This window comes from Choloepus didactylus, chromosome 23, assembly GCF_015220235.1.
Source record: "Choloepus didactylus isolate mChoDid1 chromosome 23, mChoDid1.pri, whole genome shotgun sequence".
Taxonomy (NCBI): Eukaryota; Metazoa; Chordata; class Mammalia; order Pilosa; family Megalonychidae; genus Choloepus; species Choloepus didactylus.
In genome coordinates, this window is record NC_051329.1 from 9427121 (window position 1) to 9442056 (window position 14936).

The 14936-nt window shown below is 40.0% G+C and overlaps 1 protein-coding gene across 1 annotated transcript in view; it reads right to left on the minus strand.

The window, feature by feature from the left end:
* The window catches only part of TMEM120B (transmembrane protein 120B), a 39693-nt gene extending 38901 nt beyond the window's left edge, over positions 1-792 (minus strand). The window contains exon 1 of the mRNA XM_037816788.1: positions 656-792. Within this exon, the coding sequence (XP_037672716.1) occupies positions 656-724 (69 nt within the window). The 5' untranslated portion in view covers positions 725-792. The remainder of the gene's footprint in view (positions 1-655) is intronic.
* Between the last annotated feature and the right edge of the window lie 14144 nt (positions 793-14936).

Here is a 14936-nt window from a genome sequence, read left to right on the forward strand (position 1 = left end):
AGGCTCTGGGCCAGAAGGGTGAGGGCTGGGAGCAGCCTCTATCACTGGGTGAGGTAACCCAGCTGTCAGAACGGACAGATGCCATCCACAACGCCAAACTCAGTCTGCAGCGGTGCCAGAGATACCGGGGCCTCCGAAGACGGGAAATAGGAGTCCTTAGTTCCCAAGCAAAGCCTCGGGGTTCACGGTGAACGGCTCCGAAGCACGACTCCCAAAATGGAGCTGCAAAAGGAGGGCTGCCCAGCCAGAGCCAGGAGGAGGTGGGCTGCCAAAAGCCGACCCCGGGAGTTGGGGGCAAGGGGGGCACCCTGAGGAGGAAGAGGAGGGTCTCCCTGAACCCCAACACTTTACCTGCCCCTTCAGGCCCCCCCAGAGGCCACAGACCAACTTTCTGCAGCGAAAGAGGTGCGCGGGGCAAAGAGCCCGGGCGAGGGCGAGGAAAGGCGGCTTCGACCGGGCGGCCCAGGTGGATGAGAAACTGAAGCGCCGGGAGATGGGCGGGAGGCTGGCCCACGCGGACCCCCGGCTCCCAGGGCCTAGCCAGGGGCCACCCCTGGGCCCCGGTCGCCGCCGCCCCCCGGGCCGGGAGAGGAAGGGGGTGAAGGCACTGGCACCGCAGGCAGCCCGAGTTCGAGACCTGGTGGCCCGGCCCTACCTGCAGTTCTTGAAATTCTCCCTCCAGCTCGTGCCACTCGCGCTCGCAGCGCTCCAGCTGCCCGGACATGGCGCGACGGCGCGCGGCGGCGGCGGCTCCCGCGGCGCGGCCCCGGCACCCCACGCCCGTCCGCTCGCCGGCCGCCTCGGGGGGCACCAGCTGTTCCTGCGCAGCCGGAGCCACGCGCGCACCTGACGTCACGGCCCCGCCCCGGCGCCCGCTCCACCCCCCCAGTCCGGGGGCGCATGCGCGCGCCACCCCGGCTCCGCCCCCAGGTCTGGTTACGTCTTGCAGGTCTTGGCACCAGGGTCTGTCGCTGTCTCCTTGGGCGTGCCTCTGCGCCTCCGGAATCTCTCTGTTCTCGGAGGACTGGAGGCTTGTCTGCAAACTGCATTTGCAGAGCTTGTCCTACTTAGACTGCGTTCATTTGGGGTGTCTGGGATGGGGAGGGAGAAAGGAGGTTTGGGGGAAGCGAAAGCTCACCCACCCCTTGGCACGCGCTGGAACGCTCGGACCGACAAGGTCGCCGGGCAGGGCGGGGAAGGGCAGACAGGCCCTGCCATCTCACACTATCATTATCAGTTACTGCAACGAATACATCCTGCATTCCTGCCCTCTAAGGCTCTGGGTGACCGTGTGGACCGCTGTTCCTGTCGCGCAAGTGGGACAACCGCCTCAAAGCAAATTCCTTCAAGATCCGCTCCTGCCCGGCTATCCTGTGACAATCTTTGTCGGCTGTTTCCTCTCTTCTGCCTTTCCCCGGAACACGGCTGCCTTTTTCTCTTCACTTTGAAGAAAGACCTTCTCCGAATACCCCCTCCCAGGCACTCTGAAATATCTCCAGTTTTATTTCCTTCAAGGCAGTCACCATTGTATGAAATCGTTTGCTTCCCTATGTGTACTGTACTTCCCTCCACTGGTATATAATCTCCGTAAGATCTCTGGAATCCTGTCTCCTCCTCACTCCTCACTAGATCCCGTGAGCTTGGAGCATAGCAGGCCCTCAATAAATGTTTGCTGAATGAATGGAAGGCATGAATTCTAAAGATCATCTACTACAGGTCCTCATCTTTGGGGTTCATAGACAACCTCCCCCCCCCCCCCAGAAGAGTGAATGGGGAAAATGCACATAATCACGCAGAGAATTATTTGCAATTCTTAACTGAGGCCAGAGGAGGGGCACCACTTACCCAGCAGTCCCAGGTCATTCTGGCAGGCTTTGAATTACTTTTCTTGTCTCTTGACTCCTAAGCTGGTGTTCTCTTAATTAATAAGTCAGAGGGTCCCAAAGCTCAGTGTTGGACAGTGGAGCAATCAAATCCAGAAACAGTTTGTTGCATTTCAGTTGAGTGTCAGACCCTGGGGATTTGGAACATAGGTTTGTGACGGTTGGTTTCTGTCCTGGGTATATGGTTTCCAGGATCTAAAGCTGGAGTTGCAAACTGACAACAAGGACTGAAATATTCATTGCATCCATTTAAAAAAAATTTGTATTGAGCACTTACCATGTATCAAGCCCTATTCTAGGCACTGTGGAGACAGAGCAATAGAACAAGACAAAAATTCCTGCCCTCATTCTTGTAGGCCTATAAATCCAAACAGAAATATTTAGTTTCCTTTTTTTTAAACTTTTAATAATGGAAAACTTTAGAAATATTCATAAGTAGAGAGAATAATACCCAACATCCAGTTTCAGCACTCATTAACTCATGAGCAACCTTGTGTCATCCAAATCCCCATTCTGCCTCTTGTATTATTTTGAAATAATTCCCAGACATCATATGCCAAAGGATTTTTTTCTTTCTTTCTGACAGGTTTATTGGACTATTATTTACAAGTAGTAAACCTCACTCTTTTTAGTGTACAGTTTCATGAGTTTTGGTAAACAAATACAGTCAAGACAGAGAACATTTCTAGCACCCCCACAATTTCCCTGGCGCCCTTTTTAGGCAAACCCTGCCGGGATCCACAGCCCTTGGCAACCAACAATATGTTTTCTTTCCCTGTAGTTTTTGCCTTTTCCAGAATGTCATATAAGCGGAATCATAAAATATGTTGCCTTTTAAGTCTGGTTTCTTTCACTCGGCAAAATTTGCATTTGAATTAATGGATTGTTTTCATGTTTCCATTTTATCTCCTTTATTGGTTTATTATCTATTACTCTTTGGCTGTTTTAATGGTTGCTTTAGGATTTAACTTATCAAAGTCTACCTTTAAGTAATATTATACCACTTCACTTGTAGTATGAAAACCTAATAAAGTATACTTCCATTTCCCCCTCCTTTGTATTGTCATTGTCATACATTTCACTTTTACATATATTATAAACTTCACATTGCATTATCATTTTCATTTAAGCCATAAATGATCTTTTAAAGACATCTGAATAAAATTGAAAAACATATATTTACCTACGCAGGTAGGGCCAATTTCAACTGTTTTTCATTCCTTTGTGGAAATCCATCCTTCTAACTGGTATCATTTACCTTCTGCCTAAAGTGCTGTCTTAAACATTTTTTGTAGATTGAGTCTGCTGGTGATTATTTCAGCTTTTATATGTCTAAAAAGTCTTATTTTGTCTTTGTTTTTGAAAAAATATTTTTGCTGGATATACAATTCTAGGTTGACAGTTCTATTCTTTCAGTACTTTAAAGATGTCGCTCTAGTCCTCTCCCTTTCAAACTGTTTCTGATGAGAAATCTGTTCTCATCATCTTTGTTTCTCTGTACTTAACATGTCGTTTTTATCTGACTGTTTTTAAGATTTTCTCTTTATCACTTGTTCTGAGTAATCTGATTATCATGAGTCTTGTAGTCTTTTTCATATTTCTTATGCTTGGGGTTCATTGAGCATCTTAGATGTGTCAGTTCATAGGCTTCATCAAATTTGGGAAAAAATTGGGGCCATTATTACTTCAAATATTGTTTTTGTCCCCCTCCTCCTCACTCTTCTCTTTCAAGGATGACAATTATATTTATATTAGGCACCAATGGTCTCTTTTTTTTTTTTCCTGTGTATTTCATTTTGGAAGGTTTCTAGTGCTGTGTCTTCAAGTTCATGTCTCTTTTCTTCTGTAATGTGTAACTGCTATTAATCCCATCCAGTGTATTTTTTCATCTCAAGAGTTGTAGTTTTCATCACTAGATGTTTTATTTGAGTCTTTTTAATATCTTCCATGTGTCTGCTAACCTTTTAAACATATGAAATACAGTTTTAATGACTATTTTAATGTCCTTAATCTTCTAATCCTAGCAACTTTGTCAGTTTTGGATTGGTTTCAATTCATTGATTTTTTTCATTATTAGTCATTTTGTCCTGATTCTTTGAATGTCTGGTAATTTTTTATTGGATGTCACACATTGTGAATTTTTACCTTGTTGAGTGCTTTATTTTAATTTTTATATTCCTAAAAATATTCTTGAGGCTTGTGCTTGGATGCAGTTAAGTTACTCGAAAACAGTTTGATCTTTTGGGTTCTGCTTGCAGATTTCATTAGGTGGGACCAAAGCAGTGGTCCATCCAGAGCTGTTTTTTTCCCACTATTGAGGAAAGACCCATGTTTCATAATATGAAGCTTTCCAGTGTGGCTGGTGGGTTTAGGTACTATTCCTGGCCCAAGGAAAATGCCATACCCACTTACCTCTACTCATTTCTGGCCTCAGGTAGTTGTTCTCACATGCACACCTGACTTCTTGAGGGAAAGTCTCTGTAGACATCTGAAGTTCTCTCTGTGCAGCTCTGTCCTCTCCAGGACTCTTTCCTGTAAACTCCAGCCTCCTTGTTCTCCCTGGACTCTCAGCTTCATGTTCTCAGCTCGGGGAGTCTGCCAGGTTCCACGTGGGTTCCCCCACTCTACACTATGGCCTGGAAACTGGGGCAATCGTGGGGCTCGCCCCATTTGTCTCTTGTTGAACAGGGATCACTGTCCTTTGTTGCCTTACGTCCAGTGACTTAAAAAATATTGTTTCATATATACTTTGTCCTGTTTTTTTCCCCTTGTTCTTTTAGGTGACAAAGTAAATATGGTCCCTTTTAATCAATCTTGTAATCTTGGCCAGAAACAGAAGTCAGCATTTGCAATCCATCCATGTTGTTGCACATATCCTAGGTCATTCCTTTTATTTTTATTATTTTTTCCTGAGTAGCATCCCATTGCATGGATGTATCACAGGGACACAGGAATTGTTTCCAGTTCTGGTCGATTATGAATTAAGCCACTGTGAGCATTTAGATGAACGTTTTTAAATTAAAAAAAGATGATTTTACATAAAATCCAGATTTTCGCTTTCTCTTGAAAAACTGAAAGCTCTAGTCACACTGGGTTTGCATTTCTACATGGCAATTGGCTGGAACAAAGTAACAGATGTCCCATTTACAGAAAACCTGCCAGTTGTCACAGTCCCCATCATTCTCAGTGGTATTGCCCACAGTCCATGTCATGTATTTATGTTACCTACTGGTCCCAGAAAATATTTGAGTCTGGTCGAATGTGTCAAAGCAGGCTTAATCACTCAAATGGTGGAAAAACAAAAATGATTTATTTAATTGAGGTTAGTAGAATCAAGAAGAAATCACGGGGCCTTGAAGAAGGAATAAAATGTCAACAAGCAGAGGATCTGGGAAGATGCCCCTTTACCTCAGCTTGCAGCTGCTCAGTCCAAGCAGGTCTTTTGGCTGCAAGCAGGTCCAGGACAGAAGAAGCTGGTCCTGCCCTCCAGGGAGATCTGGTGCCATCTTACCTGCAGGTTGGCCAGCTGGACGGGTTGCAAAGCTGAGGGACTGTTCTCCGTGGGATCGGGACTCCACGTGCATGATTCAGAGCTGCTCTATAAATGGCACGGGCTGGGTGCCCCCATCAGACTAGCTGCTCAGTGCCCAGAGTATCACACCTTACCTGGCTGTCGTCTAGTCCTTGTTCCTGTCTCAAGTGTTTTCACACTCACTTGTCAGTTCCCTGGGGCTAAATCTGGCTCTCCTTAGGGACTTTGACTATGACGGGCAACAAAGTGTGTTATGAGGTTACCTCACACACACACACACACATACACACACCCATACCATGCAGAAATCTCCTGTTTGTTCTCTTAAAAGCATTCTTCTTAGAACCCACGAGACTGAGGATTTACTCAAGCAGCTAAGGAGAGTAATAAAAAGAGCAAAAAGCTGGCACTCAGTATGTGCCTGGTGCTCTTCTGTATACTTTATACATGTGTTTTAAATCCCCATGACATTATAAGGAAGGACATTTCTTAGCCCTATTTGCTAGCTAAGTACTCTAAGGCATGGTTTCTCCAATCACTAATGTGCACATGAATCATCTCCTGTGGCTCTTGTTAAAATGCAGATTCTGATTCAGTAAGTTCTAGGAGGGACAGAGATTCTTCTGCAATTCTACAAGCTCCTGGGTGGTGCCAGTGCTATGGTTCAAGGGCCACACTTAAATAGCCAAGCTCCAAGGCTCAGAGAAGTGAGATAACTTGCCCAATAGTGAGGTGACTATTAGTAGCTGTGTTTCTTATACTTTGCAGAATACCATGAGCCAATTCCAAAAAAAAGCGAGAGAGAGAGAGAGAGAGAGAGAGAGAGAGAGACAGACAGACGGGGGGGGGGGGGGGGCACCTATTCAAGACGTTAAAATTCCAAGGTTTCCTTCTTCTACTTCCCACAAACGCCCTTGCTCAAAATAGCCCAAGGCCTTTAAAAAGCATTTTGAACAAAGACATTTGTAGTAGCACTATTCATATCAGCTACAAACTGGAAATATTCCAAATGCTCCACAATAGGGAAATAGTTAAATAAGCAGCAGTCTATTTCACGTAATACTATATATCCGTTAAAATGATAATTATGGGAACTAAATGGATACCTGTAAAAAAAGGTAAATTAAATCATGTTAAGTTAAAAAGTAGAACCCCAAAAAATGTGTACATACTGATTAAAGATATACAATAATTCATGTACCCTGAAAAACACTGAGCTAATTTAGTATAACAGAAACAACCCATCACTTAAATTGGTGGAATTTTTTTCTGCAAAGTTGTTCAGGTGTTTAATAAAAATTTGAAACCTTTATCTTGCCAGTCACTGGCTTATAATGTAAACAGCAAGTATTATCTGTTACATTTCACTTGTATAATATTTACTCTTCAGGTATCAAAATGTCCTTCATGGAGTTATTTGAGCTACTGGACCTGTAAAATCTACCTGGAGCTGTAAAATCCAGGCTAGATGGGGGCTGTTTGATCTGCGTGGCCCAGCCAGACACACTCGAGTTCAAATCCCAGCTCTGCCACTTGCTAGCCATTTGGCCTGAGCATCTTAAACACCTTCCTGTCTGCAAACTGGGGCCTGCTTGCCAGGGACTGCTGTGAGGATTAAGTGCAATGATGGAAGTAAAGTGCCTGCATGGTGTAAGCACCAGAAAACACTGCCTTTATATATGTTTGAAATAAACGCTTTATTTAGGAGTACTTTCAGACTGACAAAAAAGTCGCAAAAGTAACACAGAGGGTTTGGCATATACCTCTCACCCAGTTTCCCCTACTGCTGACAGTTTTTATAACCACGGTACATTTATCAAAACTAAGATATTTATTAATATGATATATATACACACACATATATATACACAATAAAAATAAATAAATTTTTAAAAACAGCAGGATATCAACATTGGTATATTACTATAAACTAAACTCCAGACTTTATTCAGACTACACCAGTTTTTCCCCTAAGGTCCTTTTTTTGTTCCATGATTCAATTCAGGTCCCACGTTGCATTTAGGTATCTTGTCTCCCTTATCTCAGTCTTTCCTTGTTTTTCATGGCCTTGAAAGTTTTGAAGAGTGTATGTGTGTGTGTGTGTGTGTGTGTATACACAAATAATTTTTATACCATAAAACTCACCCTTTCAAAAGAACACAATTCAATGGTTTTTAATATATTCACAGGGTTGTGCAACCATCACTACTATCTAATTTTGGAACATTTTCAGCACCCCAAAAAGAAACCCCATATCCATCAGCAGTCACTTCCCATTTTCCCTTACCCTCAAGTTCCAGCAATCACTAATGTGCTTTCTTGCCCTATGTCTATTCTGGAAATTTCACATAAATGGAATCATACCATATGTGGCCTTCTGTGACTGGCTTCTTCCACTTAGCATAATATTTCCAAGGTTCACCCACATTGTAGCATGTATCAGCACTTTATTCCTTTTTATGACTTAATAGTCCATATGTATATACCACATTCTGTTTATCCAGTCACTAGTTAATGAACATTTGGGTTGTTTCCACTTTTTGGCTATTATGAATAATGCTGCTATGAACATCTGTGTACACACTTTTGAGAAGACACGTGTTTTCAATTCTCTTGGGTTTACACTTAGAAGCGGAATTGCTGGGTCAGATAGTAACTCTATGTTTAACATTTTGAGGAACTGCCAAACTGTTTTCCAAAATGGCTGCACAAGCAATGTATGAGGGTTCCAACTTCACATCCTTGCTAATATTTGCGGGTTTTTTTGTTTTTGTTTTTTTTTTTTTAAAACCACCTTATTTTGTTGCCTTTCTTTTCCCCCTTTTGGTCAAAAAGGCACTCTCAATCCCTCGATGCCAGGGTCAGGCTCATTCCCAGCATCTGTGTCCCACATCACCAGGGAGACTCATTCACCTGGGAGTCATGCCCCATGTTGTGGGAAGGGTGTTGAATTTATTTGCAGTTAGGCTTAGAGAGAGAAAGTCCACATTTGAGCAACAAAAGAGGTTCTCTGGAGGTGACTCCTAGGCATAATTATAGATGGGCTCAGCCTCCCCTTAAAAATCGTAAGTTTTACCCGAGCAAGCCTCAAGATCGATGCCTTGACTTATAAAGTAGGGGGTTCCTAAATCCACATCACATATGATCTGTCCAAGATAATCCATCCATATCTCACATTATCATCACTTAGTTGTACAAACCTCATCGCTCTCCATTTTAAACAATTCTCATGACCCAAAACACCACATAGCTCTTTTCAGCCCTTAATTATTTGTCCCTACTATTTCTGAGCACTAGTGTGGTATTCCTATTAATTAGTCTCTAGTATGCAATAGGTGGATTTTTCCCATATAACATTCTGCTGTCAACTCTCTGTACTAGTGTCATGCCTTAGAAGTATATCATGCAAGCACCCATCTATATTTGTGGTGCTGATCTGTGGGAAACATGCCTTTAAACAACCCCTTTCAATCCTATTCACCTTCAATACAGCTCTGATACTGATAATCTCATTAACAAGCAATCATCACCCCTATCCATTCCCATACCTTTGAATTCACCATCATCAACATATGAATATATTAGATTATCATTCCCCCTCACTAGCTACTGTCTGTCGTTAGGTCCCCAATATTCTGCATTATAAGACGATGATTTTACATTGTTCAGTGAGTTCACAGTAGTGTTAACAAACAATATCTTTGCTTTTGAGTCTGACTTATTTCACTCAGCATTATATCTTCAAGGTTCATCCATGTTGCCATATGTTTCAGGACCTTGTTCCTTCTTACTGCTGCATAGTATTCTAAAGTATGTATATATCATATCTTGTTTATCCACTAGTCTGTTGAAGGACACTTGGATTGTTTCCATCTCTTGGCAACTGTGAACAATGTTGCTATGAACATTGGTGTACAAATGTCTGTTCGTGTCACTGCTTTCAAATCTCTGAGTATATAACAAGAAGCGGAATTGCCAGATCATAGGATAATTCGATATCTAGTTTTCTGGGAAACCTCCAAACTGTCTTCCACAGCGGCTGTACCATTACACATTCCCACCAGCAATGAATAAGAGTTCCAATTTCTCCACATCCTCTCCAGCATTTATTGTTTCCTGTTTGTTTAATGGCAGCCATTCTTATTGGTGTGAGATGGTATCTCATTGTGGTTTTGATTTGCATCTCCCTAATAGTAAGGATGAACATTTTTTCATGTGTTTTTTAGCCATTTGTATTTCCTTTTCAGAAAAATATCTTTTTCATATCTTTTGCCCATTTTATAATTGGGCTGTTTGTACTGTTGAGTTGCAGGATTTCTTTATTTGTGCAGGATATCAGTCTCTTATCAGATATATGGTTTCCAAATGTTTTCTCCCATTAAGTTGGCTGCCTCTTCACCTTGTTGTGTAATAAGTTTTGAGACTGGAAACTGTGAGGCCTCCAATTTGCTCTTCTTTTTCAAGATGACTTTGGCTGTTTGGGGCCTCTTACCTTTCCATATAAATTTGATGACTGGCTTTTCCATCTCTGCAAAGGAGACTGTTGGAGTTTTTATTGGGATTGCACTGACTCTGTAAATCGTTTTGGGTAGAACTGACATCTTAATAATATTTCGTCTCCAAATCCACGAACATAGAATGTCTTTCCATTTATTTAGGTCTTTGATTTCTTTTAGCAATGTATGGTTGTTTTCCGTGTACAAGCCCTTTACATTCTTGGTTTGATTAATTCCTAGATATTTCATTCTTTTAGTTGTTATTGCAAATGGATTTTTTTTTCCTGATTTCTTCTTCAGATTGTCCATTACTAATATATAGAAACACAACTGATTTTTGCATGTTTGTCTTGTACCCTGCCCCTTTGCTGAATTCATTTATTAGTTCCAGTAGTTTTGTTGTGGATTTTTTTCAGGATTTTCTGCCTATGGGATCATGTCATCTACAAATAAGGAAAGTTTTACTTCTTCCTTTCCAATTTGAATGGCTTTTATTTCTTTCTCTTGCCTAATTGCTCTAGCTAGAACTTCCAGTACAACGGTGAATAATATTTGTGACAATGGGCATCCTTGTCTTGTTCCTGATCTTAGAGGAAAAGCTTTCAGTTTTTCACCATTGAGTATGATATTTGCTATGGGTTTCTCATAAATGCCCTTTATCATGTTGAGAATTTCCCTTTTATTTCTAGTTTTCTGAATGTGTTTATCAAGACAGGATGTTAGGTTTTGTCAGATGTCTTTACTGTCACTTGAGATGATCATGTAGTGTTTCCCTGTCATTCTATTCATTTGGTATATTACAAAGATTTTCTTAAATTAAACCATCCTCGCATTCCTGGAATAAATCCCACTTGGTCATGGTGTATAATCCTTTTAATATACTGTTGGATTCTGTTTGCCAGTATTTGTTGAAGATTTTTGCATCTATATAAGAGATACTGGTTTGTAATTTCCTTTCCTTTGTTATCTTTATCTAGCTTTGGTATTAGGGCAATGCTGGTCTCATATAATGAGTTAGTAAGTTATTCCTCCTTCTCTATTTTTTGCTAGAGTTTGAGAAAGATTGGTATTAAATCTTTGTTTGTGTTTGGTAGAATTCAGCAGTGAAACCATCCAGGCCTGGACTTTTCTTCATTAGATGGTTTTTGTTACTTATTCAATCTCTTTACTTGTTGTATATCTGTTGAGATTTTCTGTTTCTTCTTGTGTCAGATTAGGTAATTTGAATATTTCAAGGAATGTGTCCATTTCAACCAGGTTTTCTAATTTGTTGGCATATGATCGTTCACAGTTCTTATAATCCCTTTTATTTATGTAAGCTCAGTAGTAATGTCCCCACTTTCATTTCTGATTTTAGTTATTTGTGTCCTCCCTCTCTTTTTCTTACTCAATCTGGCTAAACGTTTCTCAATTTTACTGATCTTTTGAAAAAAAAAACAAAAAACTTTTGGTTTTGTTGCTTCTATTTTTCTATTCTGTCTCATTGACTTCTGCTCTATTCTTTACTTTTTCCTTCTTTCCACTGATTTTGGGTATAGTTTGCTCTTCTTGTTCTAGTTTCTTTAGGTGTTAGATTATTAATTTGTGATCTTTTTTTAATGCAGGCATTCAGAGCTATAAATTTCCCTCTGAGCACTGCTTTCACTGCATCTCATAAATTTTGGTATGTTGTGCTTTCTCTTTCATTTGTCTCAAGATACTTTCTAATTTCCCTTGTGATTTCTTCTTTGACCCAATGGTTGCTTAAAAGTGTGTTGTTTAAGTTCCACATATTTGTAAATTTTTTAGTTTTACTTCTGTTATTGATGTCTAGCTTTATTCCATTGTTGTCTGAGAAGACATTTTATACAAACCTAAGTTACAATAATACAAGATTTTATATTTACCTATGTAATTACCTTTATCAATATTATTTATTTGAGTACTGTCTAGTGTCCTTTTACTTCAGTCTGAAGGATTCCCTTTAGCATTTCCTGTAAGGCAGGTCATCTGGAAATGAACTCTTCCAGGTTTTGTTTATCTGTAAGTATTTTAATTTATTCATTTTTGAAAGATAATTTTGCCAGTTATCAAATTCTAGGTTGACAGGGTTTTTTTAGGGACTTTAAATATGCCATCCCACTGTCTTCTGGATTCCACTGTTTCTGAGGAGAAATTTGCTATTAATATTATTGGTGATCCCTTGTATGTGACAAGTCACTTCTCTCTTGCTGCTTCCAAAATCTTCTCTTTGGCTTTGAATGTTGACAATTTCTCCATAGCACAGCTTGATGTAGCTTTCTCAGATTCTATTCTATTTGGAGTTTGTTGAGTTCCCTGGATTTATATATTCATGTCTTTCATCAGATTTAGGAAATTTTCAGCCATTATTTCTTCAATTCTTTTTCTGCTCCTTTCTCTTTCTCTGGTTCTTTGGGGGCTCCAATGATGCGTATATTGGTATGCTTGACGTTTTCCCATGGATCACTCAGGCTCTGTTTAAATTTCTTCACTATTTTTTCTTTCTGCTCCTCACATGGGATAATTTCAATTGCCTTGTCTTCAGGTTTGCCAATTCTTTCTTCTGCTATTCAAATCTGCTTTTGAATCCATCTAATGAGTTTTTCATTTTGAATACTTTACAGCTCTAAAATTTCTCTTTGGTTCCTTTTTATAATTTCTACCTCTTTATTTTATTCAGACAATGGAACTAAGCCCACCTGCAGAGAAGCCTCCCAGTGATCTGAAATAACTGATCAAAATTAGTGATCAGCAATCACACACACTGATTTTGGAGGACTAAGTCGTCACAGCCCACCTTGGCACCAGCAAGCTGCACCAGTTGTCCCCACTACTGCCTGTCACATGGTTGGGAGGTGGGGGGTGGTAGCTGCTGCACGGGTGTGAAATTCATTATTTACCACAATTTTCCAGTCTCTTCCTCCAGCTCTTCCCTGGATACTGATAACATTCCACTAGACTCCAGAGCAAAAATAATTGATTCAGACAGTTCTTGACAGTTCAGTAGTTTTGGTGGAGGGACTGATTTCTGGAGCCCCCTACTCTGCCATCTTCCCACCATCTTTTGCAAAGAAACATATCCTAATGAAAGGCATGTTGAGAATGGTGAACCCATTTTTTGGCTTCGTGTTTACATTAAAAGGATGTCTTTTGTTGTTTTAATAATAAAAATTTCTTCTAACCTCAAATGACCATTATCAAACAACTGAATTGAAGGAGCGTTTGATACAGGTTTAAAGACTGAACACTTTCGAATTCATCTCAAAAGCCATCTAAGAAAGTTGGTGGGATATACTTATTACCAGAAACCTTTGCTGTCCTCATCCATCAAAGACACAAAAAAATCCCGTATCTTGGGTCCCAGCCAATACTATTCTTTTGAAGACCCTCTATCAAGTAGCAGGGAGAAAACACAGAGTGTCTTTCTATGTTTTTATCCTTGTTTGATGCATCTGAAGAATTAAATCTGACTTCCCTGGTGAAACAAAATTAGATCTGACTTCCCTGGTGAAACCATATTTATCAGATCCTTTTGTATGATGGCAGAGAGTGGAAGAAGAGTTTCAGGTACTGGGAAATTCACAAGCACTGTTTCTCAATGACTCTGTTTTTGTTTCCATTTGCTTTTTAGGCTGCAAGATTAAATCCTGCTTTATTGCTCCATCTGCTGGCAACTTCCTGAAACTTCTATTTCTTAATAACAAAAGGCAAAAGTTTTGCTCAACAAAGATTTATTAACAAATATTCCCTTTTTGTCCTCCACTTGGGTAACTACCATTCACAGAAAACCCAAACCCACTAATATACTTGGGTGGGGGAAATGTTTCAACTATCTTCATCTTTAAGAAGGTAAAAATTTGCTTTCCAAAATTTCAAAAATGAGACTCTATTACCTTTTTATTATGATATATAACAGTCATACAGAAAAGTGTATAAATGTGCATGTGTAGTTTACATAAAATTACAAAGGGAATCTCTACAACTATGACCGAGGTCAAGAATAAAATATTGTCATGACCCCAAAAGACCCCATGTGCCTCTTACCTCACCAGAACCTTTCCCCTATCCTCTAAGATAACCACCACTATAATTTTGCTGAAACCATTTGATCATGTATTATTTTTGTAATTAAAAAAAACAACTAAAATATCAACTTTAAATTAAACTTTAAAGTTTAATTTAAATTTTACTAATTTCATTAAAAATTAGTAATGTAAAAATTTGGTGTAGCAATTAATCTGGAAACTTACATGGCTATTCATACATTTAACAAATATACATTGAGTTCAACATCATTAGTCATTAGAAAAATGTAAATCAAAGCTACGAGATACCATTTCACACCCACTAAGACTGCTAAAATTTAAAAGACAGAAAATAACAAGTGTGGATGAGGATGTGGAGGGATATATTACTAGTGGGAATGTAAACGGTGCAACCACCTTGGAAAACAGTTGGGTAGTTCCTTGAAAGCTTAAACATAGATTTACCATCTGATCCAGCAATTCCACTCCTAGGTATATACCCAAGAGAACTGAAAACATATATGCACCCAAAAACTCATGCATGACCCAGTGACCTCGATTCTTGAAGACGACTGTGTAACTATGTATCTTGCACAGTGTGACTGTGTGAATGTGAAAACCTTGTGGCTTGCACTCCCTTTGTCCAGCATATGGATAGATGAGTGCAAAAATGGGGACAAAAATTAGAAGAATAGGGTGGGATGGAGGGGATGGAAAGATTTAGGTGTTCTTTTTTGCTTTTATTTTTATTTTGGAATAAGGAAAAGGTTCAAAAATTGATTCTGATGATGAACGCACAACTCATGATGGTGCTGTGAATAACTGATGTTACACTGTGGATGACTGTAGGGTGTGTGAACATATCTCAATTAAACTGTATTTAAAAAAGTAAATGAACAATGGGGGTAGGAGGGGAATGGGATGTTTCGGATGTTCTTTTTTTATTTTAATTTTATTTTTTGGAGTAATGAAAATGTTCAAAGTTTGTGGTGAAGAATGC